This window comes from Mesoplodon mirus (assembly GCF_964341445.2).
Source record: "Mesoplodon mirus genome assembly, chromosome: X".
NCBI lineage: Eukaryota > Metazoa > Chordata > Mammalia > Artiodactyla > Ziphiidae > Mesoplodon > Mesoplodon mirus.
Genome location: NC_138981.1, coordinates 17,156,253 through 17,184,166, shown reverse-complemented (window position 1 = coordinate 17,184,166; position 27,914 = coordinate 17,156,253). Strand labels below are relative to the sequence as shown.

The window sequence follows — 27,914 nt, the reverse complement described above, 5'->3', positions numbered from 1 at the left end:
CTTTTTAACACAGAAATCTTTATTTGCTCAAAAGTAAGTTTAAGCATTCACTTTGTACATTTGGTGCATAAATTGAATGAGAATTTACACATTTGCATATGCCAAGTATAGAACTTGGATAGTAGGAATATTGGAGAGAGTAGGAAATAAAATAAGTCTCCAGTGAAGTTTATGAATTTCAAAATATTTGAAAAGAAATATTGTTTTATTAAAGGTTGGTGAATATTCACTCAGGTGTTCAGTTTGAATCTACCTGTGCCTAGCGCTGTTCTAGGTGCTGTGGAATATATATAAAGGAAATAAAAACAGGGCAGGATCATATTCTCTTAAAGGGAAAACTACATTGGAATGATTGGTGCGGTGGAACATGGAAGCTACATGGCTCAAGAGGAAAGACAGTAAAGGCTGTTTATAGTGAAAAAGAGTGCTTAGGGCAAATGATTTTGATTTTATCCTGACCCTGAAAGAATCCTTAAGTTACCACAGTGGACACAAGCTCACTTTTGATGATGTCTTCCTAAAAACTCACTGCACTGTAACACCATAATGACTGAAAGGGAAGGCTTATTGAATCACTGACTCATTTCCTGAAGAGTTTGGGTTCTTTTTTTATGTTGAAGTCTTTTTTTTGACATGACTTCGGACTTCATAAGAGGATATGTCTGCTCAGTGGTGCTGAATGACTATGATAATTGAAAAGGAAACGTTTCCAAACTCTGAAAGAGTTGATTTTATCTAATATGGCTAATCTCAAACTAAAGGGGTCTGGAATTATTCCTGTTTTTATCTAGGGATAAGTAGAATATTTTATTCTTTGGTCTGTGGTTCTACCTCTAAAGTAAGTCCTTTGGATTCCAAAACATTGGTTTTGAAGTTAAGAATATTTGCTTTGCATTTAACTCTAAGAAGGTTCTATTTTAATAGGAATACTTGTTTTACATTACCCTCAGCAATGAATGAGAGTTCCAGTTCCTCATCTTCACCAACATTTGGTAGTGTCAGTCTTTTTAATTTTAGCCATTTATGTGGTGGTATATCATTGTGGCTTTAATTTGTGCTTCCCAGAATACTAATGATGTTGAACATCTTTTCACATGCTAGTTGGCCATTTATGTATCTTTTTTATCGAAGTGATTGTCCAAATCTTTTGCCAATTATGTTTTTATTGGGCTCTGTTTGCCTTTTTAAAATTGAGTTGTCAGAGTAGTTTGTATATTCTGGGTACAGATCTCTTATCAGATATGTGTTTTGCAGATATTTTCTCCAATTCTGTAGCTTGTCCTTTTATTTTCTTAACAGTGTCATTTGAAGAGCAGTTGTTATTTTGAAGTCCAATTTATCAATTTTTTGTTTTATGTGTTGTGCTTTTCTGTGTCATATCTAAGAAATCATTGCCTAACTCAAAGTCACGAGATCTCTATGTTTTCCTCTAGAAATTTTATAGTTTTAGGCTTTACATTTACATTTATGGTCTATCTCAAGGTAGTTTTTGTCTGTTGTGAGGTAAGTGTTGTTTTTCTTTTTTTTAAATTGAAGTATAGTTGATTTACAATGCTGTGCCAATCTCTGCTGTACAGCACAGTGACTCCGTTATACACATACAGACATTCTTTTTTTTATATTCTTTTCCATTATGTTTTTTTTAAGGTTTTTTTGATCTGGACCATTTTTATTTGTTTATTTATTTAAATTTATTTGGCTGCGTCAGGTCTTAGTTGCGGTGCTCAGGCTTCTCTAGTTGTGGCACGCGGGCTTAAGTTGCCCCACGGCATGTGGATCTTAGTTCCCCAGCCAGGGATCAAACCCTCTTCCCTTGCATTGGAAGGCGGATTCTTAACCACTGGACCACCAGGGAAGTCCGTCCATTATGGTTTACCACAGGATATTGAATATAGTTCCCGTGCTAGTAGGACCCTGTTGTTTATCCATCCTATATAAAATAGTTTACATTTGCTAATCCCACACTCGCAGTGTGGCTTTTTTTTTCTTTATTTTTTTTGGCTGCATCGGGTCTTAGATGTGGCATGTGGGATCTTCGTTGAGGCATGCGGGATCTTTTGTTGTGGCACGTAGGCTTTTTGTTGCAGTGCGTGGGCTTCTCTCTGGTTGTGGCATGCAGGTTTTCTCTCTCTAGTTGTGGCGCGTGGGCTCTGTAGTTTGTGGCATGCGGGCTCTCTGATTGAGGCGGGCGAGCTCAGTAGTTATGGCCACGGGCTTAGTTGCCCCACGGCATGTGGGATCTTAGTTCCCCAACCAGGGATCGAACCTACGTTCCTTGCATTGGAAGGCGGATTCTTTACCACTAGACCACCAGGGAAGTCCTCAGCATTTGTTATTTGAAGACTTTTTAATGATGGCCATTCTTTTTTTTCCCCACCCAGCTTTATTGAGGTATAATTGACTAATAAAATTGTAGTATATTTAAAGTGCACAAAGTAATAATTTGATATTCATATATAGTGTGAAAGGATTTCCACAATCAAGTTAATTAACATATCCATCACCTCACATATTTCCTTTTTTTTTTTTAAGAGTTCACATGTAAATAATACCATGTAGTGTTTGTCTTTGGCTCATTTCATTTAGTATAATGCTCTCCAGGTTCATTTGTATTGTCACAAATGGCAAGGTTTCCTTCTTTTATAAGGTTAAATAATATTCCATTGGACATATACACATCACATTTTCTTTATCTGTTTATCTGTCGTTGGACACTTAGGTGTTTCCATACCCTCACTACTGCAAATAATGCTGCAGTGAACATGGGAGTACAGTTATTTCCTTGAGATGATTTCGTTTCCAGTGATGCCATTCTGACCGGTGTGAGGTGGTACCTCATTGTAGGTTTTTTTTTTTTTTGTATGTAGATATGTTCCAGCACCATTTGTTGAAAAAATAAGCAAAAAACCAAAACCATCCTTGGTCCACTGAATTACCTTGGCGCTTTGTTGAAAATCTATTGACCGTATATAGGTGGACCTTTCAGGGCTCTCTGTTCTGTTCCATTGATCTATATGTCTGCCCTGATGCCAATACTACTCCATCTTGATTAAACAGTACCTTTGGATAAACAGAAAATTTAATCATGGTTAAATCCAGTTTCTCTTGTGATTAGAAATCTTCCAACTTGTGAACATGGTACATGGATTTCTTTATTTAGGTCTTCAGGAAAAGAGTATAAAAAAGAATGTATATGTGTGTATAATTGAGTCACTTTGCTGTAGAGCAGAAACTAACACAACATTGTAAATCAACTACTTCAATTAAAAAAAAGATTAAAAAGATTTGGTTTTAATTATTTCTAAACATATTTTTTCACCTTCTAGGATTTACAAAATCACTTACTCAACTAATGGGAGGAATTGATACCAGTTGAGATTCAGAACTCAGTTATGGGTTAGAGATTTTAGAGAAGGACATAGGAACCTGGGTATATCTTCTATGTGTGACTCATCCCTCAGTTTTTTTGAACTGAATCCCTTTGTGTAGTAATGGGACTTAACTTTAATGTAATTCACAGCTTTTTACTTTCTGACTAGTGTTGGTTAAGTGCCTTTGTTCCCTACCTGGATTACAGCTTGTCCCCCTTTACTTTCTGCTTCGATTCAGCACCCTCTATATATTTCACTTTTTCTTTTGCTGCTATGGCTATAGTCCTTAATTGACAGCATCTTCCCAGTGGTATCAAATAGCCAATCCATTTAATTATTTCAGTCTGACTTTCAGAGGCGAAGTCTGGGAAGGAAAGGTAATGCTTTGCAAGTCATCTGTGTATGGGTGGCTCCTGAGAGACTTTAGAGGGAGATGAGAGCCCAGAAGAAACCTGAGCAACTCCAGCATTTCATAATCAAGTAGAGGAGGCAGGCTCTTCTTTAGTGTCCACTCATTTTGTACCTTCAGCCTGAAATTCCTCTCTCATTCTTCTCTGCTCATTGAAATGCTCACCTTGAAAGTACCAGTTTACCTACCATTTCCTCTGAGGCGGCTTCTTTTATATTCCCAGTTCACAGTACCTCCTAACTTCCCAAAGAGCCTGTATTTTATCCTGCTTTGTTAGATAATTAATTATTTATTTATCTGATCTGATAATTAAATCTGATCTTTTTTTCTATGAGTTTGTTTCTTTCTTTGTTTTTAAAGTGTAATTGACCTACAACACTATGTTAGTTCCTGTTATACAACATAGTGATTCCATATTTCTGTACATTTCAAAATGATTACCACGATAAGTCTAGTTACAATCATGATCTGTTACCATACAAAGATATTACATAATTATGGACTGTATTCCCCACACTATACATTTCATACCTCTGACTCATTTTTTGCAACTGAAAGTTTGTACCTCTTAATCTCCCTCACCTTTCTTTCTTCCTCCCAACCCCTTCCCCTCTGGCAACCACCTGTTTGTTTTCTGTATCTACGACTGTTTTTGTTTTGTTATGTTTGTTCATTTGTTTTGTTTTTTTAGATTCCACATATAAGAAATCATACAGTATTTGTCTTTGTCTGACTTACTTCACTTAGCATAATACTCTCTAGGTCCATCCATGTTGTTTGCAAATGGCAAGATTTTATTTTATTTTTTTATGGCTGAGTAATACTTCATTGTGTATATATATCACATCTTCTTTATCCATGCATCTGTTTATGGATGCTTGGGTTGCTTCCATATCTTGGCTGTTGTAAATAATGCTGCATTGAATGTAGGGGTGCATATATATTTTTGATTAGTGTTTTTGTTTTCTTTAGATAAATACCCAGGAGTCGGGTTGCTGGATCGTACAGTAGTTCTATTTTTAATTTTTTGAGGAGTCTCCATTACTGTTTTCCATAGTGGCTGCACCAATTTGCATTCTCAACAACAGTGCACGAGGGCTCCCTTTTCTCCACACCCTCACCAACACTTGTTATTTGTTGTCTTTTTTTTTTTTTTTTTTTTGTGGTACGCGGGCCTCTCACTGTTGTGGCCTCTCCCGTTGCGGAGCACAGGCTCCGGACGTGCAGGCTCAGCGGCCATGGCTCATGGGCCCAGCCGCTCCGTGGTATGTGGGATCTTCCCGGACCAGGACACGAACCCGTGTTCCCTGCATCGGCAGGCGGACTCTCAACCACTGCGCCAACAGGGAAGCCCTATTTGTTGTCTTTTTGATAATAGCCATTCTGACAGGTGTGAGGTGGTATGTCATTGAAGTTTTGATTTGCATTTCCCTGATGACTAGTGTTGTTGAACATCTTTTCATGTGCCTATTGGCCATTTGTATATCTTCTTTGGAAAAGTGTCTGTTCACATCCTCTGCCCATTTTTTAATCAGGTTGTTTGTTTTTTTGATGTTGAGTTGTATGAGATATTTATATATTTTGGATATCAACCCCTTATTGGATATATTATTTGCAAATATCTTTTACCATTCAGTAGTTTGCTTTTTCATTTTGTTGATAGTTTCCTTCACTGTGCAAAAGCTTTTTAGTTTGTTGTAGTCCCATTATAGCTGATTTGTAATAATACCACCATTCAGAAATGTATTACGTTAAAAGGAGGTAGTAATTGATTTTTCACCTTGTAGGAAAGAACACCAGAGAGGGATACCATGGGGCGAACAGTGAATGAAGGTAAGATTTACTTGTCTAAAGATGATAAATATTTTCAGTTATTCATTGGGAATGATTATCTTTTGGTAGATTGAATGTTTGGGGAAAAAAAGCCTTTTTAAAAGTAAAGTTACAGAAGACGTTAGGTGCTTAGAATTGGAATTTTAGAACTGAATAGCTATTAAAGGTAATCTTGTCTTCCCTTCTTAGTTTTATAAATGAGAAAGCTGACACTGAGGGAGGTTAAGTGAACAGGTCATATAACAATCTGTGACAGCCAAGATCACAGTCCAGATTTTCTTACTCTAATATGGGTGATTTAAAAAATGCTTCATCCTGTCCTGCTCTAGTGAGAAGTTTGCTCACTGTCCCATGAATATGCCACACTCATTTGCACTCTCTGTTTTGAGTTGTATTTTCTTTCCCGTTAATACATTCTTCATACCTTTGTTGTTCTAAATCCTGTTCTTCCTTCAAGACCCAGTTTAAGTCTTCTGTCTCTCATGACTTTTTCTCTGGCCGCATGCTGAATGTTGTGCTCTGCTATTTCCATTTTTGTCAAGTGTATTAGTTTAGTATAGTCTCTGTACCTAGATTCTTAGCTTCCCTAGAGCAGGAACCAGGCCTTTATAATTTCACTTTCTTTCCTATTAGAAAATCTTACTGTAGAACTATTTAGTAAATATAAATGTGTACTGTCTTCATACTAGCCAAATTATTTAAATAGAGAGCAGCCCATACATCCCTTTCAAGTGTTCACGTATCTTGAAGAGTCACTCAGTCATAACCGGAAAGTAGATCTGTTACCTTAAATGGTATACCTGGCATCATTCATAGATTCTTTTTTAAGAAGCTTGTCACTTGACAATTCAAGCATCAGTAAGGGTAAAACAGCAATAGGTGGAAACACATCAAGTGTGGTTAAATTCGTTAGTTCATAATGATACTAAAAAACAAAACAAAATTTATTTGTCATCTGTGGAGAATGGTAGGGCTACAACTCTTTTTTTTTTTTTTAATTTTTAAAATTTTTTGGCCGCACGGCATGTGGGATCTTAGTTCGCCAACCAGGATCGAATCCATGCCCCCTATATTAGAAGCACAGAGTCTTAACCACTGGACCGCCAGGGAAGTCCCACAGATACAATTCATTATCTTGAAAACTAGAAAATAAAGGAAAAGAACAAAGTGTTGATTGTGACTTCCCTTTGTGAGCTCTACCTCAAGGTAACTGAATGGTTGAAGAGGGGAGGTTTCTCTCTCTAGAAGTTTTCTGGCTAATAAAGACAGGATGATAATTAGAATACCTCCATTTTTCAGCCACTAATGAACTAATGGATCTAGGCAATAATCATCCATGATGGCTCATATCACAAAAAGAGAGAGAACTAGGTATATTAGGAACCCCTTGTGAGAAGTACCTATGAAGTCATCTTCTCTCCTCCTCCCAAAAAAGCCAAACCTGAATCTGGTTAAGCTCTTCTGGCTCGAAATAGCAGTACGAATTTAGAGAAAATATAAGGACCAGAAGAACTCAGCATCATGAGGAAATAGTCAGCAAACTCCAGACTGGAAAAATCTGAACTGGTATCATCGGCAAAAAAATTGCTAGGGGAAGGGGGAAAAAGAAGGAGGAGGAGGAGGAGTCTATAGATCAAAAGAAATTTAAGAAATGTATCTGCCATTGCTCTGTATGGACTTTATTTGGGTCCTGATTGAAACAGACACATTTAAAATATTCAGGACAATGGGAAAAATGAGAATACTGACCACTTATTTGATAATATTAAATAATTTTGGTTAATTTTTCAGCATAATAATAGTATTATGATTAATTTTTAAATGAGTCATTTAAGAAATATATACTGTAATAAATGTGGATGAAATACATCTTAGACTTGTTGAAGTCCCAAGGTCCAGTACTGTTTGAGTTCCTCAGCCTAGCACAGAGAAAAACTTTGCCTAGTCCATTGAATTACACTGTATTCTAGCTTCCCTTTTTTTTTTTTTTTTTTTTTTCCTGTGGTACGCGGGCCTCTCACTGTTGTGGCCTCTCCCGTTGTGGAGCACAGGCTCCGGACGCGCAGACTCAGCGGCCATGGCTCATGGGCCCAGCCGCTCTGCGGCATGTGGGATCTTCCCGGACCGGGGCACGAACCCGTGTCCCCTTCATCGGCAGGCGGACTCTCAACCACTGTGCCACCAGGGAAGCCCCCCTTTTGTTTTAAATTCTCAAAAGCATGCACTTTATTTCTGAGGCACATTAATCTGAACATTGTAAGGATCAACTCAGCTCATTTTGGTTTGTTCGTTCATTCATTTAACAAATGCTCAAGGGTGTTCTGTATGCCAGGTCCTTTTCTAGGCACTGAGGATACAGCAGTGAACAAAGGAGACAAAATAAAATTTAAAAATTCCTGATCTTTTGGAGCTTACGTTTGAGTGAGTGAAGTGAGACATACAATAAACAAACAAGCAAATTATAAGGTACATTATGGGCTTCCCTGGTGACGCAGTGGTTGGGAGTCCGCCTGCCAATGCAGGGGACACGGGTTCGAGCCCAGCTCTGGGAAGATCCCACATGCCACGGAGCGGCAAAGCCCGTGTGCCACAGCTGCTGAGCCTGCACTCTAGAGCCCTCCAACCACAACTGCTGAGCCCATGTACCACAACTACTGAGGCCCATGTACCTAGGGCCCGTGCTCCGCAGCAGGGGAGGCCACCACAGTGAGAGGCCCGCGCACCGCAACGAGGAGTGGCCCCCGCTCGCTGCAACTGGAGAGAAGCCTGCGCGCAGCAACAAAAGACCCAACTCAGCCAAAAATAAAAATAAATAGATAGATAAATAAATAAATAAAATTTAAGAAAAGGTACATTATATATTGGAAAGTGAAGTCCTATGCAGAAAATGCGGATATTAATTATAAAATTAAAACTGGCTTCTATTAGAAAATAGTTTTAGTTTATGGTTTTTTTTTTTTTTTTTTTTTTTTTTTTGCGGTACACGGGCCTCTCACTGCCGTGGCCTCTCCCGTTGCAGAGCACAGGCTCTGGACGCGCAGGCCCAGCGGCCACGGCTCACGGGCCCAGCCGCTCCGCAGCACATGGGATCCTCCCAGACCGGGGCACGAACCCGTATCCCCTGCATTGGCAGGCGGACTCCCAACCACTGCGCCACCAGGGAGGCCCTAGTTTATGGTTTTTATAAGTACTCTTTCAAACTGTTGCTCTAGCCTTCTGTTATTTCTCACTATTTTCTTTCTTTTTTTTTAAGAGTCAATGGATGCAAAGAAGGAGAATCAAGAGAAAGCTCCTCAGTCAGGCACATCCTCTGTGCAAAACGGTAGGTTTTAAATTAGTTCAGTACAACATATTTTTCTTCCTCACTCAGTGTTGATATAAACTCCTCTCTTACTGCTTTTGATATAATCTCTGTATAGTAAGCTCCTGTAAATATAAAACCTAAGCAGTAGGAAAGGTCAAAAAGATAGTATTTAATTTTGGAAATTTTACTTTGGTTTCACGGAGAGAGGGATTAAGTTAAAAGATAACCCTGTATTTCAGTGCAAATGTTGCCAAATTAAAGATATATAGTTACTAATTACCATGAATTACCAATTTAAAATAATTTGATTATTGATAAAAACGCTTCTAACACTAGAGTCAATGTGAAAGTCCTTTTTTGATGGTCAAAAGACAGTCCAGTGGATTAAAGCTTAGGCATTGAGGGGGGTCTGACAGACCTGTTCTAGAATCTTGGCCTCATTCTTTACTGGTCTTGTGACCTTGGGCAAATTACTCAACATTCTTAGTCTCCTTTTTCTCCTGTGTAGCACAGGGATAATAAATACTACTTACCTCGTGGAACTATTAGAATTAAAGAAAATGAGTGTAAAGCACCTAATATAATGCCTAGGCTTATAGTAAATGTTCAGTAAATGTTAACTTTATTTGTGAAGTCTGAGTTATTAATTCATGTTTTAAGTTTTTTTATTGTGAACAGCATGTATATAGCACTACATCAGAGACTCAGGAGATAGAATCTGACCCATTGCACCTGCTCTTAAGGAAAATGAGAAAGTAAGTCATACATAGACAAAAGGCTGAATTAAAAAAATACTACAGCAAACTTACTGTGTTTACCAGAGATTTCCAGGCAAACCTCTTGCCCCTTGTCTTTCTGTTGTACCTGCCCTGCCAGCCCTACTCTTGGAGTAAGTAGTTCACCCATGACTTTCTGTTCCTACAGGAAGATTGCCTATAGAGGTAATCCCCATGGAGTCATTCTTTCTCACTGTAGCTGTGTCCCCAGTGTTTCCTTAGCTCTCTTTCCCATTGGCCTTATTTTGTTCCTCAGGTCTTCCTTCCAACCCCCAAAACCCTCCAAAGGAAATGGAGGCCATTAGGTTAGAATGTTCTCCCTTATCCCTACAAATTCCTTTCCATTTTTTTAATATAACAGTTTTATTGAGATATAATTCATATATCGTACAATCCACCCATTTCAAATATACAGTCAGTGGTTCTCATAGTACATTCCCAGAGTTATGTAACCATCACCATAATCAATTTTAGAACATTTTCATCACCCTAAAAAGAAATCCTGTACCCAACTAACAGCCACTCCCCATTTCCTCCCAGTGCCTCTCCCTAGGCAACCACTTATCTACTTTCTGTCTCTATAGATTTTCCTATTCTGGAAATTTCATGAAAATAAATTTGAAAAAATATATTCTTAAAGGTTGAAACTAATAACTTTTCAAAATTCTCAAACTCTCTGAGAAATTCTGATTAAAAATGATATTACTTAATCAAATTGACAGACATCTGCAGATATTTCTCAGGGCTCTCACTCTAACATCTCATTTCAGAAATCAGTGAGTGACTGCTGGAAGGTAAGCTCCAGGAGAGCCAGGATTTTTGTCTGTTTTATTAACTGCTGCATCTGCAGTACCTAGTACAGTGCCTGACACATACTAGTGACCTTCTATGGGAATCCATTGATGAATAAGACAGACATGATTCTTGCTGTCTTTGAGCTTAAGTAGACATTAAACAAATGCCCAGTTACAGTTGTGATAAATGCTATGAGGTATTATTGGGTGCTGATCATTCAGCTGAGAAGCTTCAAGCTCTAGATATTTTGCCCATTTTCTTTACATGGCCTCTGAACCCAAACCCAGCACTGGTAGAAGACATTATGATTCTGATTTACTCTGGAGAAGACGGGGGGGCCTCATAGATTATGTTCAGTTTGCTGAAAGGTGTTTGCGTTAATGTATGGACTAGAATAGAGTACAAATCAAACAAGAAGGACCATAGACGTGCAGGTAACAGTCAGATCACAAAGTTGTGTACGTACATCTGTCTCATGAACAGGCCTATCAGTTCCCAGCGCTCCTTTCTGAGAGAGGGTAAATCCACCCCCCCACCCACCCCCGCCAAATCTGTCAGTGAGGATAAGATGCAGAGGCAGACGGGAACTTCATGCTTGTCTGTGACTTTGACTATTTTGGCTCCTGGTCAGCAATTCCAGCTGTGATATTGTAGATGTATCAAATCTAAATTAGTAAAGCCTTTTGCTATGTGTGTTTCCCCCATGTTATTGGCAGGCTCTCATCATATGGGCAACCAAGCTGAACGGTTCTGTGGACTAAAAATTTTTGCCTTATGAATAAAGAAAAAAATTAAGGCTCCAAAGGTTAAATTAACTAGCAGTGCAATAGAAAATAATCGTATTACGGAGCACTGGTATAAAGGACTTGCTAGTTCAAATTATAGCCCATTAAGACACAAATGGTAATAGAATATTTTAAAAATTGTGTTGGATAAAGTATTTTCCAATGTCATTGAAAAATTTTGCAAATGTAACTGGTTTGTGGAAGAGTCTTAATTAAGTTTTTTGAGGTATAATTGTGAAATGGTTTTGATTTCTCAGTCATTATTTTCAACTTGTACTCCTTTCTTCCTGGTATGGTGGCTCCTTAATGACATCCTAGTCAGATTTTTTCCCCCATTCATGTTTTGTTTTGTTCTTCTTTTGTAATGCTCTCCAAGGTCATATGGTGGTAGAGCTTCACTTAGAACCTTGGGTCTCTTGATTGTCAGGTTAGTGCTTAGGAGGTCACTGAAATAACTTGGTCAGTTAAATTTTGGAGCCACAGATCTCAGTTTTCACTTTTAATAAAGCTATCCAGTATTCTTAAGTTTAGGCACAACTATGACATTTAGTTTTAGAATAATAACATAAACCATTTATTGAGTTACTTGCATGTGTACTACTTCACTTAGTTCTCAAAATACCTTATACCATATGTATTACTTTCCTCATTTTATAGATGAAGGAACTGAGGCTGAGAAAGTGAGATGACTTGCTCAGGGTCACATAGTTAGTAAGAGGCAGAGTCTGACTGAAAGGCGGCAGGTTCAGCTCCAGAGCCTGTGTTCTTGACATTCTGCTGCATACCTTTCAGCACTGTGGTAGTACTTGCTTTACATTATCTGGAAGAAGAATTAAACCCAGTATTTTTTTTTTTAGTGGAAAAATCTCTATAAGGGTATACAGTGTTACATATGACATGCTTAATACCATATATAATATGTGTACATACACATATAAATGCATACTTTCAGGTAACAGTGATATTCTGAAGCTGGCTCACATCAGCTTGGGAGAGCCAGTGGTACATATTTCTTCCCAACTTTGTAGTTGGTGACTTTACCTTGGCACCTTGCAATCAATCAGCCATGATGGTAGTATTTACACCACAGGAATCTGCAAACACTACCAGTCAGGCTTTTTGTTTGTTTGTATTTTCTGGAAAGTTGGCTGTTAAACATTTATTAGCAGTGTGTAAGTGGAACTGCTATATCCTTTAAAGGATATATAAGAGGCTAGTAACACAGATTCCCCTAGGGAGGGAACTGTCGAACCCAGTATTTTTATAGTGAGGAAATTAGACAAGAGTATAGAAAAAACCTCATGGTTGATGAGAATTAAACTTTGTATGAATTAATAGTACCTTTAATACTGCTATCAAGTCTTTCAGTGTCTTGGCAGTGTGACTGGCACAGGGAATTGAAGTGTTCAGGCAAAGTATACTGCTTTTTGACCTTCTCTTCTAGCATTATAATATATCATGAAGACTAAGTGAGAGAAAGGACAGCAAGAGTTTGTAAAAAATATAGATAATTACAACAATGCATATCAGTCATTGCACTGATGACTGGTTTCTGCTTTGTTCTGCTACCATATTCTTAACACCCTGGATGGGGATCTAATAGTCAATTGAGAAACAATGCTGTTTCTCAGAGTTTTTCTTTCCATAAAGTATTGCTTTATTTCTGCTATACCACACAACTAAACACCTTTAGATCCCTGTGAAAAACAAAGAAACGCCTTCACAGTAATGGGATGAAATGGTAAAAACACGTCTTGAGTAAATTTATATTTGAGACATATGAGTAGAATTTGCTATTACTCTATAAAAAGTCCTTTAGTTATTTCTAGAGTTCACATTTTCAGAATCACTGTGCTGCAGTCTTCATTTCATCAAGATGATCTGGATTGTAATTTATATCAGAGCTATTATTATCAGGAAGTTGTCTTATTTTTTATTTCCATGCTGGTAGTCAAATGTAGATCAGGAAATTTGAATCTGTTCTTTAAGAAGTATTTCTTTGAAGAGATATGGAACTAAAACCCATTTTATTCCTGAAAGTTAGTATACATATTATATGTATTAATGGGAATTCCCTGCTGGTCCAGTGGTTAAGACTCGGCATGTTCACTGCCGTGGGCCCAGGTTCGATTCCTGGTCAGGGAACTAAGATCCCATAAGCTGCATGGCACGGCCAAAAAAAGGAAACAACAAAACTATTTTTTGCGTGTTTTTTTCCAGATGATTTTCACTGGGAAAATTACTTGAAAGAGACTGGATCTTTAAGTGCTCCTTCGGAGTGTTTCAGACAGGTATGCCAAAATTCTGTAGATGTCCTGTTGTATATATTGATGTAAACTATTAACTTGTTGAGGGGTGCCTGTGTGATTGTTAGGTTCTAGTAGTGTGAGGAGATAGTGGGATTGTGGTAGTGCTGCTTAAGAACCAGATGGTCTCTTTGCATCCATTCATTAAGAATTTACTTTATGTCAGATCTGGAGAGAAAGACAGACATGTAAATAATTAATTATGAAAAGTGTGGTAACTATACTGGGAGGGCTTACAGAAGAGGTGGCTATCTGAGGTGGTTGGGATGAGGGGAGGGATATTCCAGGCAGAGAGAACATCCAAAGCAAAGGCACGTGGGTGTAAAAGAACCTGAGTGTTAAGGGATGGTATGGGATGGCTGAAGCACAAAGTGGGTAGAAGTGATAGTATGGGAATGAGATTAAGGTGCGGTGGCTTTTAACCTGTACTGAGGATTTGGACTTTATGTTAGGCAGTGGTGAGCTGCCGTTCGGCTTATTTTAAGGGGAATGGCCTAATCATATTCTTATTTTAGAAAGCCACTCAGGATGCATTTTTGAGGCTGTATTTGGGTTGCCTGGAAGTGGGCAGATGAGTAAGACCAGCAGTGGGCAGCCAAGTCAGGCTGCATGTCAAGCCAAGGAGAGGGTTTGGAGAAGATCTTTTTCTTAACCCTTATAACTCTTAACTTTGTTCACCAACTGCTGTGACTGTTACTTAAAACGTTCCTCGCGTGTTCTGGTACATAACTGACCATTTGATTTTCTTATAGTTGATGCGTTTTAACAGAATTTTACTTATATGTGTGTATATATATAGTCCAAGATTCCACCAGCTAATGACTTCAAAGTTGGTATGAAAGTGGAAGCCCATGACCCTCGCAATATGACTTCAATATGTATCGCCACAGTCGTTGGAATTACTGGTGCCAGGCTACGTTTAAGACTGGACGGTAGTGACAACAGAAATGATTTTTGGCGGCTTGTTGATTCTCCGGACATACAGCCTGTTGGGACATGTGAAAAGGAGGGGGACTTACTTCAGCCTCCACTGGGTAAGGATAAACAGTTTTTAAAATAACATATTCTTGTTAATGTAATATTCAATAGAAATAATTTTAACTGGCCTTTTAAAAATCTCTTCTTCTGGGCATTCTTACAAATAGATAGTCAGGTGGTTACTGTGGAGAATGTATGAGAAAGTAACTCAGTACCATATGTTATAGAGTTTCACCTAAGTACACATTTGGCATTTGTGTGCTAAAGGTTCCCCACTCCAGAGCAAGACTCATTCTGCCTTAAAACTTGAAATGTCAAAAACAGCTCTACTGGATTACTCATGCAGATTCAGAAACCCTTCTGGGGGAGAAGTTTGTAGCATTTGATATGAGTCACTTCCTCCCTCAATATTGTCTAATGAGCCATTCATCATTTTTGGTATGGGGATGAGCACAGCAGAAGGGTATGATTTTATATCGGGACTCCAGTTTCAGACTTGGGAATTTCATTACACCTATGTGGGAAGAAGTCACGGTGAGAGGGGTAGGAGTCAGTACCTATAGATCTTTGAAAAGGAGGAGATGGATGGAACTCTTCAGCAAAGGTTTTTAATACAAAGCTCTCAATTTTGACCAAGTTTTTAAAAGGTAAGAAGTGTGTGACACTAATTTTGTGCAAAAATTTTCTCTTTTAAAGAGTACCATGGTATTCTGTAGAATGTAAGGATTTAGTTTATTCTACATTCTGAGTGAATGGTGGGTATTGGTTTTTGTTTCTTCTTTACAATGCTAAAAATGAAAATTCTCTATTATAAAGCACAGTGAGAGAATGGATTTTTTTGTCTCCTACTAGTGAAAAGTTCCCTGAGAACCAAAAATGTAAGATAATAATAACTACTCTTTTAGCAATATCTTTTTATACTGTCCTTGCTGTAATTGTTACTTATTCCTAATTTGGTTTAAAATATTTGAAAAAACTAATCAGAGATGTGTTATTCCAAGAAGATGGTTTAGGGTGTATGTATTTTATGCTTTTCCCCTTTTCTTTCTTCATATCATTCACATTTTTCGTTGTTTATTTTTATAGTATTTCTTAAATAATACAGAATTCTGTAAGAGACATAATATAAACCTGAGGCTTAGTGCTTCTCTGTTTGGATTTTATTTCTCTGTTTACAACATGATACTATGTGTTTGTATTTTGTTTAAAGGAAACATAGCTATTGTGATTGTCAGCATTTCAAACACATAACCAAGTTTATAATCATTCTTTTTGCAAATTACTTTTAGAGTTTATTAATTAAAAATATGAAATACATAGCAGTACACGCTGATTAGTATGTATTTTGACAGCACATAATAAAAAAATACAGTTTTTGCCAATTTGCTCATCAGGCGCTTTTGAATAGTTTCCGTTTTAATATAACACAACTTATTTCATTTTCCTTTTTAAAAGGTTTATTTAAACCTTAAAGGTTATTATTTAAAAGGTTTTTTTTTTGTTTTTTTTTGTTTTTTTTTTGGCTGCATTGGGTCTTTGTTGCTGCGCATGGGCTTTCTCTAGTTGTGGCGAGCGGGGGCTACTCTTCGTTGTAGTGCATGGGCTTCTCATTGCAGTGGCGTCTCTTGTTGTGGAGCACAGGCCCTAGGCATCCAGGCTTCAGTAGTTGCAGCACGCAGGCTCAGTAGTTGCGGCACACAGGCCCTAGAGTGCGTGGGCTCAGTAGTTGCAGTGCATGGGCTCTAGGGCATGCAGGCTTCCGTAGTTGTGGCGTGTGGGCTCAGTAGTTGTGGCACACAGGCTTAGTTGCTCCGTGACATGTGGGATCTTCCTGGACCAGGGATCGAACCCATGTCCTCTGCATTGGCAGGCGCATTCTTAACCACTGCGCCACCAGGGAAGTCCCTAAAAGGTTTTTTTAAAGTTTCAACATACATGGAGAAAAGTGTACAGCTTATAAATGAGCACACTTGTATAACCAACACCCAAATCAAGAAATAGAACATTGTCAGCACCCTAGAAGCCCCATTCCTGCTGATCCCCAGTCATATCCTCCTCCTTCCCAAAGGTAACTACTGTCCAGACTTCCTAATATCATGGATTAGTTTTATCTGTGTTTGAATTTTTAACATGCACTTTGATCTTTTTTGACCTTTTAATCTATGTTTGACTTTAGGCAATTAAAGAATTAAGAAAAATGCTAAATTAAAAAAGAAAATCGTGGTACATCATGTAATAGGATAAGTTGGGGGTTAAGAGAAAGGCATAAGGACCAGAGAATGATTCTTATGCACTATTCTAACCACAGTGTGGAGAATCCATGCTGTGGATAACTATTTATTAGATATCACTAATAATACTGATTTATTTTAAGAGAGTGTATAACAACCCTCCCCCATTTTTCCCTAGCAACAATCATTTTCCTAGTCAGATTAAGGGTGTTTTGGTACATGATTATTATAGGATGACTTTCTGTCTGAAATTCCTTGCATATTTTATCCTATTGATGGACCCATTGCCAATGTGATTCATGTGCCTCCCTATCTTAATGCATGTATTCATCAGGGATGCATGCCAAGTTCTCACCAATTCTGGCATCAAGGGAGGCAAGTGTTGCATGTAACAGATTGCCCCCAGAAAATACTAAAACTAGCAGATGGTTGCTCCCCGCTGCACATGCCAGATGCTGTGATATTCACCATTAATTGATGAGATCTCTAGAGAAGACACCTGTTGAGTCTATTTTGATAGTACCTGATACAAGTTCTAAGATAAGATCATTTAGTGTGAGCAAAGATTACTAAAGTGAGAGCTGTCTTTTTTCCCAATATAATGTATGAAAAATTTCAAACCTACAAAAAAGGTGAAAGAATTTTACAGTGAACACCCACATACCCACTACCTAGGCTCTACCGGTTATCATTTTACTATACTTGCTTTATCACTTATCTGTCCATCTGTCCTCCTGTCGATTCATCAGTCCATCATATTTTTAAGTGCACTTCAGGATAAGTTATTGACATCAGTGCATTTCTCCTAAATACGTTTGCATGCATATCATTAACTAGAGTTCACTGTTTATTTACAGGTTTTTTCCTTTTGAGGCGAAATTTACATATGGTGAAATGCACCATCATAAGTGTACATTTGCTGAGTTTGACAGAAAACTGTCTTTTGGAAAGGAAATAAGGCAGGGGCTCTGAGGAAAAGGAGGGACTGGAAGTCTTTTGCAGCCTTTTTACCCTGCGTGTGTGGTTGTTGGTGGGGAATGGAAGCTCTCCTGGGCTCTGGCTTGGATTTCTCCTAGTAGTATGGCCCATTCCCAACATATACGTGTATGTTGGTGAACCCTAGCTAGTGGCTTCTTTAAGATGAGAATTTCTACCCCCACTGTAGCATTCTTGTTTAATAGTACAGTGGATACAGTAGCACTGATTGGAGGGTGCACCAGCTCCTCTTGCCCATTTCCTGAGTTCCTCAATAAGAAAGTCATTCTCTGGAGGAGAATGGTAAATGAAACATTTTTTTAAATACCAACTTGCTGTAATATCACAGGGAGGCTTTTTAAAATTGATTTCTGCTTTATTTTATAAAATAGGGTACCAGATGAACACATCATCTTGGCCAATGTTCCTCTTGCGAACACTGAGTGGATCTGAAATGGCACCTGCAGCATTCTTTAAGAAGGTGAGAAAGATGTTATGAAAAGCTTCCATCAACTGGGCTGTGGTTTTATTGTTTTAGTGGGTGCTTAAATGCTTTGTCTTCTCTGATATGGAAAGCAAAAATGCTTTTAAAATTACTTGATTGGCAAGTGTATTAGTCTGCTCGGGCTGCTGTAGCAAAGTACCACAGACTGGGTGGCTTAAATTACTGATATTTATTTTTTCACATTTCTGGAGGCAAGAAGTCCAAGATCAAAGTGTCATCAGGGTTGGTTTCTGGTGAGGCCTCTCTTCTCAGCTTATCGTCTTTTCGCTCTGTCCTCACATGGCCTCTTCTCTGTGCATGCATGGAAGAGAGGGATCTTTGGTTTCCCTTTCTCTAGAAAAGACACTAGTCCTATGGGCTTAGGGCCCCACCATTAGGACCTCACTTAACCTTTATTACCTCCTTAAATGTCCTGTTTCTAAATATAGTCACATTGGGAGTTAGGGCGTCAAATTATGAATTTTGGGAAGATGTAACTCAGTCCATAACAGTGGCTTGAACAGAAATTTATTTTCTCACAGCTCTGGAGGCTAGAAGTTGAGATCAAGGTGTCAGCAGGCTTGGTTTCTTTTGAGGCCCCTCTCCTTGGTTTATAGATAGTCATCTTCTCCTCTTTGGGAGGAAAAGATACATGAGCTATGTATCTGCATCCTAACTTCCTCCTCTTATGAGGACATTGGTCATATTGGATTAGGGCCCACCATAATGGCCTTATTTTAACTTAATTATCTCTTTAAAGACCCTATCTCCAAATACAATCACATTCTGAGGTACTGGGGTTAGGACTTAAACATATGAATTTTGGTTGGGTGGGCGGTGAGACATAGAGACACAATTCAGCCCGTAACAGCAAGTCATAAAAAAAGGCTCAGTTTTAATCATCCAGTAGTCAAAATGAATTAGTACCTTCTTTCTTGACCTCAGATACAAAAAGGGGTACTCTACTGGAAGCAAATGTTTGTTATTATTTTTTATGTACCTTCGGAAGTGAAGCTTCGCCTCAGTTTGCTATGTTACTCGTCTCTTTGATATTGGAGAAAATGATGGGACAAAAAAACCACTTGAAAGTTACTTGGAGAGATTTGGTTGCAGAAGTAAAAGAATGTTATAACCAGTCATCAGAAAGAATTTGTTATAAGGAAATACTTGTTATATAACAAAGAGGGAAAATTCCAAAAATAGTTCATGCTCTTGAGAAAATGTTGAAAGAGTACACTGTGTTAAGAAACAATGAATGAAAGCCAAGTTTTAGTTAAATTATGGGTCAAAATATTTCTTTCTCACTCTCTGTCCTCATTGTTTTCTCAGTCACTTAAATTTTATTACAGCCATTCATATCAGGAATGGTAAACATTGATTGTAGGTTTTAAAAACTTTTCAAGAAGACTAAAGATATAAAGATGTACAGTGTCAATTGACATGATTCCTGCATTGCAAAGAAAAAATCTTTGAGTATAGCTTTGAGCAGCATGAATGCTGTAAGTGGGCTTGCCCTACCAGCAAGGGGCACAGGTGAATGCAATCCCTTTGGGCATTGTGTAAAGCATATGTGAGGATAGCTAACAACAAAAGAGATGTTTAGTAGTAGTCTTTATTAAATACTTATTAGCTTAGGCTGTGGCTTTAGAAAAGCCACTGGATCTATTTTACTTATTAAGTTGCTTTATCAGCTAGTCACATGCCACATGTCACATTATGTTTTTCATTTTTAAAATTATAAAAGTAATTCATCTTTGTGTGGGGGGAAAAATCAAACTATATACTTAACTAAAGTGAAAAATGAGTGTCCATTTATCCCGTCCATTCCTCCATTCTACTGTTCTCTCCAAAATGTTCTTCTTGACCTTTATCTGTGCATTCGCAAGCATATATGGGCTTTTATTTCTTAAACATAAATTGGAATATATTTTGTGATTTAGTTTTTCCCCTAAAATAGGGATTTTTTGAAATTTCCATTTCGTTTCATATATATTTTAGGTTGTATTGTACTCTTCTGTGGTATGGATTACCTTAAGTGGTTTAACCTCTCCCTAAGGATTGATGTTTAGGTTGTCTCCATATTCTTGCTTAAATCATCTACAGTGGACACTCTTATAGAATGTTCTATAGTTCATATAGAACTTTTTATATAAGTGTAAATGCCTACATTCTTAGAATTCCTGGTTCAAAGGGAATGTATGCTTTAAGTGTTGAAATATACTGTTAAATTGCACCTTAAAAGGGTGTTCCAGACTATGCTCCAGTATTAGTGTATAGATATATTCGTATTCCCACACCTTTACTAGCAATGAATATTGTCTATCTTTAAAAATTTTGTGAATCTTTTTTTGGAGGTGGGAATGGTAATGGTATCCCATTGTAATTTGCATTGAAGTGATTACCAGTGAAATTGAACTTTTAAAATGTGTTTAATGGCCTTTTATTTTTCTGTGAATCGCCTGATTATAGCCTTTGCCTTTTTTCTACTGGATTTCTTTTCTTACTCTTACTGATTTGTGGGGTGCTCTTTTCAGCCAAGCTTGGAACTTGGCCAGGAGCCATCTTAAATCCTCACTCCTCCTTGACCCTGGCCTCTGGATAGCCAATTAATTAGGAAGGCCCACCTACTTAGCTTGCTAATTATTTCTTTGTTGTGTCTCTTCTTTCTAACCTTAATACCACTGCCCCTTGTGCAGGCTTTCCTCTTGCCTAGACTGTTCAACTAGCCTTATAACTGCCTATAATTGTCACCCTTAAACACAACTGCTAGAAATATCTGATACAGAAGCCATATCATCACATCATTCCATACTTAAAACTCCTTTGAAGTTCCCATTTGCATTCAGGATGAAGTATAAGTTTGTTAATATGGCCTTTAAGGTGCTCTGTGATCTGCTTTACAGTTGCCACTTCTTGCTTTGGATTTTATGTTCTAAATTGCTTATAATAGCCTGTCCATACCATATTCCTTTTTTTAGGCTGATTATCTCTGGTTAATTCCTATTTTTATTTTAAGATTCATTTCAGGCATTAAATCCCCCAGGATACCTTCCCTATTTTTGCCTCTGTATTCTTATACTTCTGTAGCACCTTGTGCATATGTCAGTCATTTTTAAAAATTTATTTATTTATTTATTTATTTATGGCTGTGTTGGGTCTTCATTGCTGCATGCGGGCCTTTCTCTAGTTGCGTCGAGCAGAGGCTACTCTTCATTGCGGTGCGCGGGCTTCTCACGGTGGTGGCTTTTCTTGTTGTGGAGCACGGGCTCTAGGTGCACGGGCTTCAGTAGTTGTGGCTCGCGGGCTCTAGAGCACAGGCTCAGTAGTTGTGGTGCATGGGCTTAGTTGCACCACAGCATGTGGAGTCTTCCCGGACCAGGGCTTGAACCTGTGTCCCCTGCATTGGCAGGCGGATTCTGTCTTGTTTTGTTTTGTTTTGTTTTGTTTTGTTTGTGATACGCGGGCCTCTCACTGTTGTGGCCTCTCCCGTTGCGGAGCACAGGCTCAGTGGCCATGGCTCACGGGCCCAGCCGCTCCACGGCATGTGGGATCTTCCTGGACCGGGGCACGAACCCGTGTCCCCTGCATCGGCAGGTGGACTCTCAACCACTGCACCACCAGGGAAGCCCGGCAGGCGGATTCTTAACCACTGCGCCACCAGAGAAGTCCCCCATATGTCAGTCTTTGTGGTTATTGGATTATATTATTATTTTCACTGTCTCTTGGTTCCTAGACTGTGAGTTCGTTTTGAAAAGTTAACATGGCTTTGTATTTGCAGTGCCTATCATACGTCCTGGTACGTACTTGTTTGTTCGATGAATAAAGAAAGCATGGGGGAGTACAGGAGATGAATACATAGAGAGGGAGAAGGTAGGTTTAGTTTTCGACATGTTGAAGTGCCTCTGGGAAGTTTGAGGAGGAATGACTACCACCAGACATTAGACATAAAGTATTTAGAACTTAGAAATAAGGTTTGGCTTGGGTACGTGGATTTGGGAGTTTTTAGCTTAAATGGTAGGGGTGGAAGCCTTGAGCATGAATGAGGTAGTCCAAAGAGAATATATAGAAGGAGAAGAGAAGAGTGTCAAGTTTAGAACCTTGAGAAATACCCACTCACCTTTATGATGTATAAGTACCCATATCAGGTACTTAGTAGAGGTCAGTTAAAAGGAAAGCTGATTCTTGACTATTTGGTAGATAGGAAGTTCATCAGTTACATTAGCAAGAACTGAAGACCAGCTGAAAAGTGTCCTCAGATAGAGTTAAATTTGTAATTGTGGGGGCAGAATATTGATAGAGTTCATTCCTGATGGCCTCGATTTACTCTGAAATAGGAAACTGACAAAGGCTGGAGGGAAGGATTCATACATAGATGGAAAGTCTACTATATTCCAACACCAAGGCAGAGAGCTTACTCTGTGGTTTGGGAGAAAGTCAGTTAACAAATAAAGTAATGAATGTATAGTGAGGAAACATTATTGGTCTTAAGGCAAATGATAAAGGTTTGGAATAGCTGCCATGTAGGATGGGAGAGGGATCGACCTAGGGACATACGACAGTATTTTGGAGGGTTCACCTGAGAATGAAGACTAAATATGTGTAGCACTACATGTAGTAAGCATGTGGGACTTTTCTCCAGCAGTGCTTGGCAACTGAGAATAAATAGTAAAGTGGATGGTGATATTGAACTAAGGTTTGTAGGTAACAGAACAAGGACAAGGGGATAAGTTGGTTTGGGGTGCTGAGAAGAAAGTGGTGATGTGATGCTCTGTAACCTGGACGTGAACGGGTGTGATAGAATGTTAGAGTGTTTGGTCCTCTTCTCTTCTTTTTTTTAAAAAAAATTATGTATGTATGTATGTATGTATGTATGTATGTATTTGGCTGTGCTGGGTCCTAGCTGCAGCACGTGGGACCTTTGTTGCTGTGTGCAGGATCTTCGTTACGGCACGCGGATTCTTAGTTGCGGCATGCATGTGGGATCTAGCTCCCTGACCATGGATCGAACCTGGGCCCCCCACATTGGGAGCGCAGAGTCTCAACCCCTGGACACCACCAGGGAAGTCCCCTCTTCTCTTCTTTATACAGTGAAACGGGACGTTTTGGGTTATCACAACTGTGTGTGTATGTGGGTGCTACTTATACCTAGTGAATAAAGATCAGGGATGCTACTAAACATCCTACACTGCACAGAACAGCCCCTACAACAGAATGTTCTGGTCCCAAATGACAGTAGTGTCATGTTTGAGAAACTCTGATCTGTATTAATTCCTTGCTGATCTCATCTAATTCCTGGCTTTAAATACAGTTTATATGCAGATGACTTTCAAATTTATATTTCCGCTCCAGACCTTTTGCTCCCAACTCAGACTTGTATATCCAGCCTACCTACTCAGTATCCCTACTTGGATGTCTAACAGACATGTCAAACTGCTCTACCTGCAGCCTTTCCCATATCAGGGAGTAGCAACTATCCTTCCATTTGCTTCTGCCAAAAACCTTGGCGATCATTTCTGTCGCACACTACATCCAGTCCATATGGAAACCCTATTTGCTCTACCTTCAAAATATATTTGAAATCTAACCACTTCTTGCCATCTCCGTTGCTATCCGGCTGGAACAAGCTGCCTTTATCTCTCACTTGGATTACTGTGGTAACCTCTTCATAGATCTCTTTATTTATAACCTTACAGTCTGTACTCAACACAGCAACCAGAGTATTCCATTTAAAACATAAGTGAGGGGCTTCTCTGGCGGCGCAGTGGTTGAGAGTCCGCCTGCCGATGCAGGGGACACGGGTTCGTGACCCGGTCTGGGAAGATCCCACATGCCGCAGAGTGGCTGGGCCCGTGAGCCATGGCCGCTGAGCCCGCGCGTCCGGAGCCTGTGCTCCGCAACGGGAGAGGCCACAACAGTGAGAGGCCCGCGTACCACAGAAACAAACAAACAAACAAAAAGAAACATAAGTGAGATTATATCACTCCTCTGCTCAAAACCACCCAGGGGGCTCCCTGTTTTACTCAGAGTAAGAGCCAGAGTTCTTACAGTGGCCTCCGCAGCTCTACATGATACGACCCGGCACTATCTCTCTGACCTCGTTTCCTACTGCCCACCCACTTGCATACTGCAGTTTAGCCACACTCTGCTTCCTTGTTCTTCGAATATTTCAGACACATCTCCTGTTTTAGGGCCTTGGCCCTGGCTGTTGGCTCTGCCTAGAACACTCTTCCTCTAGATAACTTCATGGTTAATAATCACCTCCTTCAGGCTTCTGTTCACATGTCACCTTCAGATGAGGCTTGTCCTGATTACCCTGTTTACAGTTGCACAACCCCTCCCGTACATTGCTCTCTGGATCTCCCTTTACTCTGCTCTTCCCTCTCTCTCGCTCTCTCTCTTTTTGCAGAGCACTTATCATTTATAACATAGAATATATTTTACTTCTTATGTTCCTCATCTTTCTCTTTACTAGCATGTGAGCACTGCAAGGGTAGGATTTTTATTTTGCTAGCTAATATATATCAAGAACCTTCAGTAGTGTCTGGCATTTAGTAGGCACTCAGTAAATATTTGTAAATGAATAAATGAAGGTTAAAGGACTACAGTTCTTGATGAGGTCAAAGAAGTAATTGATTAAAAGTAAGAAAGTAGAAATTAAGGATAGGAGTTTGTGATCAGAGGTAGACTCTAGGAATATAGCTGTAAACAAAGCTATAAAAAACTCCAGGCTTTATGGAGCTTACCTTCTAGCTTGGTAAATTTATAGTAAACCATAATAAATACATGTGTATTATGTTTGATAGTTGTATAAGCTAAGGAGAAGGGAGGGTGTCATTTTAGATAGGTTGGCCAGGAAGGTCTTGCTGAGAAGTTGCCATTTGAGTGAAGTTGTGGAGAAAGGGAGGGAATGAACCTTGAGACTACAAGGGTAAGAATATTCCAGGCAGAAGGGTAATGTAGGTAATGCTGAGACTGGCTTCAGTCAGAGGGATATGTGAAAAAGTAGCCTGTAAGGAGAACCATATTGTGGCTAAGCAAGGAGGGAGGTTAAAAGGCCATTCTTTGCTAGCCACCACCTAGAACAGAATCATTTTCTTACAGTAAAAGAAAAGAGAATGATCCCTTGTTTATTTTAGCTATTGCTTTTGCAAATTATATCTTTGTGTTTAGGAAGTCATTCAAGAATGAATGATGACAAACTATATATATATTTTTTAATTAATTAATTTTTGGGGCTGCATTGGGTCCTTGTTGCTGCACGTGGGCTTTCTTTAGTTGCGGCGAGTGGGGGCTACTCTTTGTTGTGGTGCACGGGCTTCTCACTGCCGTGGCTTCTCTTGTTGCAGAGCATGGGCTCTAGGCGTGTGGGCTCTAGAGCGCAGGCTCGGTAGTTGTGGCTCACCAGCTTGGTTGCTCCGCGGCATACGGGATCTTCCCGGACCAGGGCTCGAACCTGTGTCCCCTGCATTGGCAGGCGGATTCTTAACCACTGCGCCACCAGGGAAGCCCACGAACTGTATTCTTTAAAAACATATTTTAGGGCTCGAGCCCTGTTCCGAGAAGATCCAACATTCCGCTGAGCAACTAAGCCCGTGAGCCACAACTGCTGAGCCTGCGTGCCTAGAGCCCATGCTCTGCAACAAGAGAAGCCACCAGAATCAGAAGCCTGCGTGCCACAACGAAAAGTAGCCCCTGCCTGCCGCAACTAGAGAAAGACCGCGCACAGCAACGAAGACCCAAAGCAGCTAAAAATAAATAAATAAGTAAATAAATTTATTTTAAGAAAACAACACATTTTAAAGCAACTTTGTATCATTACCTTTTGTGGACAGCAGAGGGAACCATTTTGCCAGTTACCTAAATCTGGAAGGAGGTTGTTTTGAGATAAGTCCTTTCATTTACTGTGTTATTAAAACAGTAGTTCCTTTGATTTTTTTAAAATAAAAATTTGTTTTCTTCTAGAGCTTTATTAATATTTATTTGTATGGCTGCACTTATGTAAGAAAATTTGATAGAGTTTTCATGAAATCTAGAAGAATTAATAAACAGTATGAAAATCTTTAGAGAATAAATTGCATTTTGTCTGTAATCATTTTCTGGTTTTTGTTACTTGCCAGCCAATAGTGATATTGATAACATACTGTCATATTGGGATTTCTTTTTAGGTTATACATTTGAATTTTAAAATTAGTTCTGTTTCTCTTGTCATGACTGTCTTAAATCTGTTTTGTAGCAGAAAATGTATATTGCCATTTGATCTAGTTTACTTTGCTATGGAAAGTCTTACTCTGTTAAATGACAGTGTAAGGCCCTGTGATCCTTATATGTGTCTTGAATGTTTTTTGTGTTCTGTGAATGTCTAGCACAAATATATCAACCTCCATGGTTATACTTTGTAAAATCTGCCCCCCCCTTTTTTCCATATGTAATAACTGATAACAGACCTTTGGCCCTTTCACGAAGTGTCAGTATGTGACTCTGCTTCTTACTTACCAGCTATTTATCAAATACTTTGATCCTTGATCAATCTAACTTTTGCCCTGCTGACTTTCTGGGTGGTGTTTTTTTTTTTTTTGCCGTACGCGGGCCTCTCACTGTTGTGGCCTCTCCCATGACGCGCAGGCTCAGCGGCCATGGCTCATGGGCCCAGCCGCACCACGTCATGTGGGATCTTCCCGGACCGGGGCACAGACCCGTGTCCCCTGCATCGGCAGGCGGGCTCTCAACCACTGCGCCAGCAGGGAAATCCTTCAGGGTGGTTTTAAGAATCATATTAAGAATATGTAATTAAAAGGACTTTGAAGGCTAAGAATTAAGGAATTTTCAGATTGCAAGGCTAAAGGAAACAGAGAAAGCATGGGATGTTGAGATGGGTTTAAAGGAGGCTTTTTTTTTTTTAAACATCTTTATTGGAGTATAATTGCTTTACAGTAAAGGAGGCTTTTTTTTTTTTTTTTTTTTTTTTTTTTTGTGATACGCGGGCCTTTCACTGTTGTGGCCTCTCCCGTTGCAGAGCACAGGCTTTGGACGCGCAGGCTCAGCGGCCATGGCTCACGGGCCTAGCCGCTCCGCGGCATGTGGGATCCTCCCGGACCGGGGCACGAACCCGCGTCCCCTGCATCGACAGGCGGACTCCCAACCACTGCACCACCAGGGAAGCCCAGGAGGCATTTTTAAAAGGAACAAATCTACCAGATAGGTTTTTAAAATTATATCTTGGTGAAAGAGTTAGTTGAGAGCTCATTTACTGTTCTCCAGGTGATTCCTTGGTTCATTCATTTAAAAAATGCTTACTGTTGGGTACTGTGCTGGAAATAACAATATGTAAAAGATGTGGTACTTGGCTTTAAGAATCCCTTTGTCTCATAGAGGAGTGAACACATTTTATTTTTTAAGTTTTTGGCTGCACCCCACGGCATGTGGTATCTTAGCTCCCCAACCAGGGATTGAACCCACACGTCCTGCATCGGAAGGCAGAGTCTTAACCACTGGACTGCTGGGGAAGTCCCAGAGGAGTGAACACATTTTAACAATAGTTTCACAGTTGAAGGCAAGAGCACCTCTTTGGTGGGCCTTGGAGTGGGCAGGCATTGGTCAGGGAAGCCTTAAAGAGACCAGGAGAATTGGGCTTTGAAATGTGGATGAGTTGGAGTTGGCCCAGCAGATG

The 27,914-nt window shown here is 39.4% G+C and overlaps 1 protein-coding gene across 2 annotated transcripts in view; it reads left to right on the top strand.

The window, feature by feature from the left end:
- SCML2 (Scm polycomb group protein like 2) overlaps positions 1-27,914 on the top strand; it is a 94,675-nt gene that overhangs the window by 13,924 nt on the left and 52,837 nt on the right. For both annotated transcript variants that reach the window (XM_082608919.1, XM_082608918.1), the window contains exons 2-6: positions 5,568-5,613; positions 8,867-8,935; positions 13,494-13,564; positions 14,379-14,613; positions 18,156-18,244. In XM_082608919.1, coding sequence (XP_082465045.1) covers positions 5,568-5,613; positions 8,867-8,935; positions 13,494-13,564; positions 14,379-14,613; positions 18,156-18,244 — 510 coding nt within the window. The remainder of the gene's footprint in view (positions 1-5,567; positions 5,614-8,866; positions 8,936-13,493; positions 13,565-14,378; positions 14,614-18,155; positions 18,245-27,914) is intronic.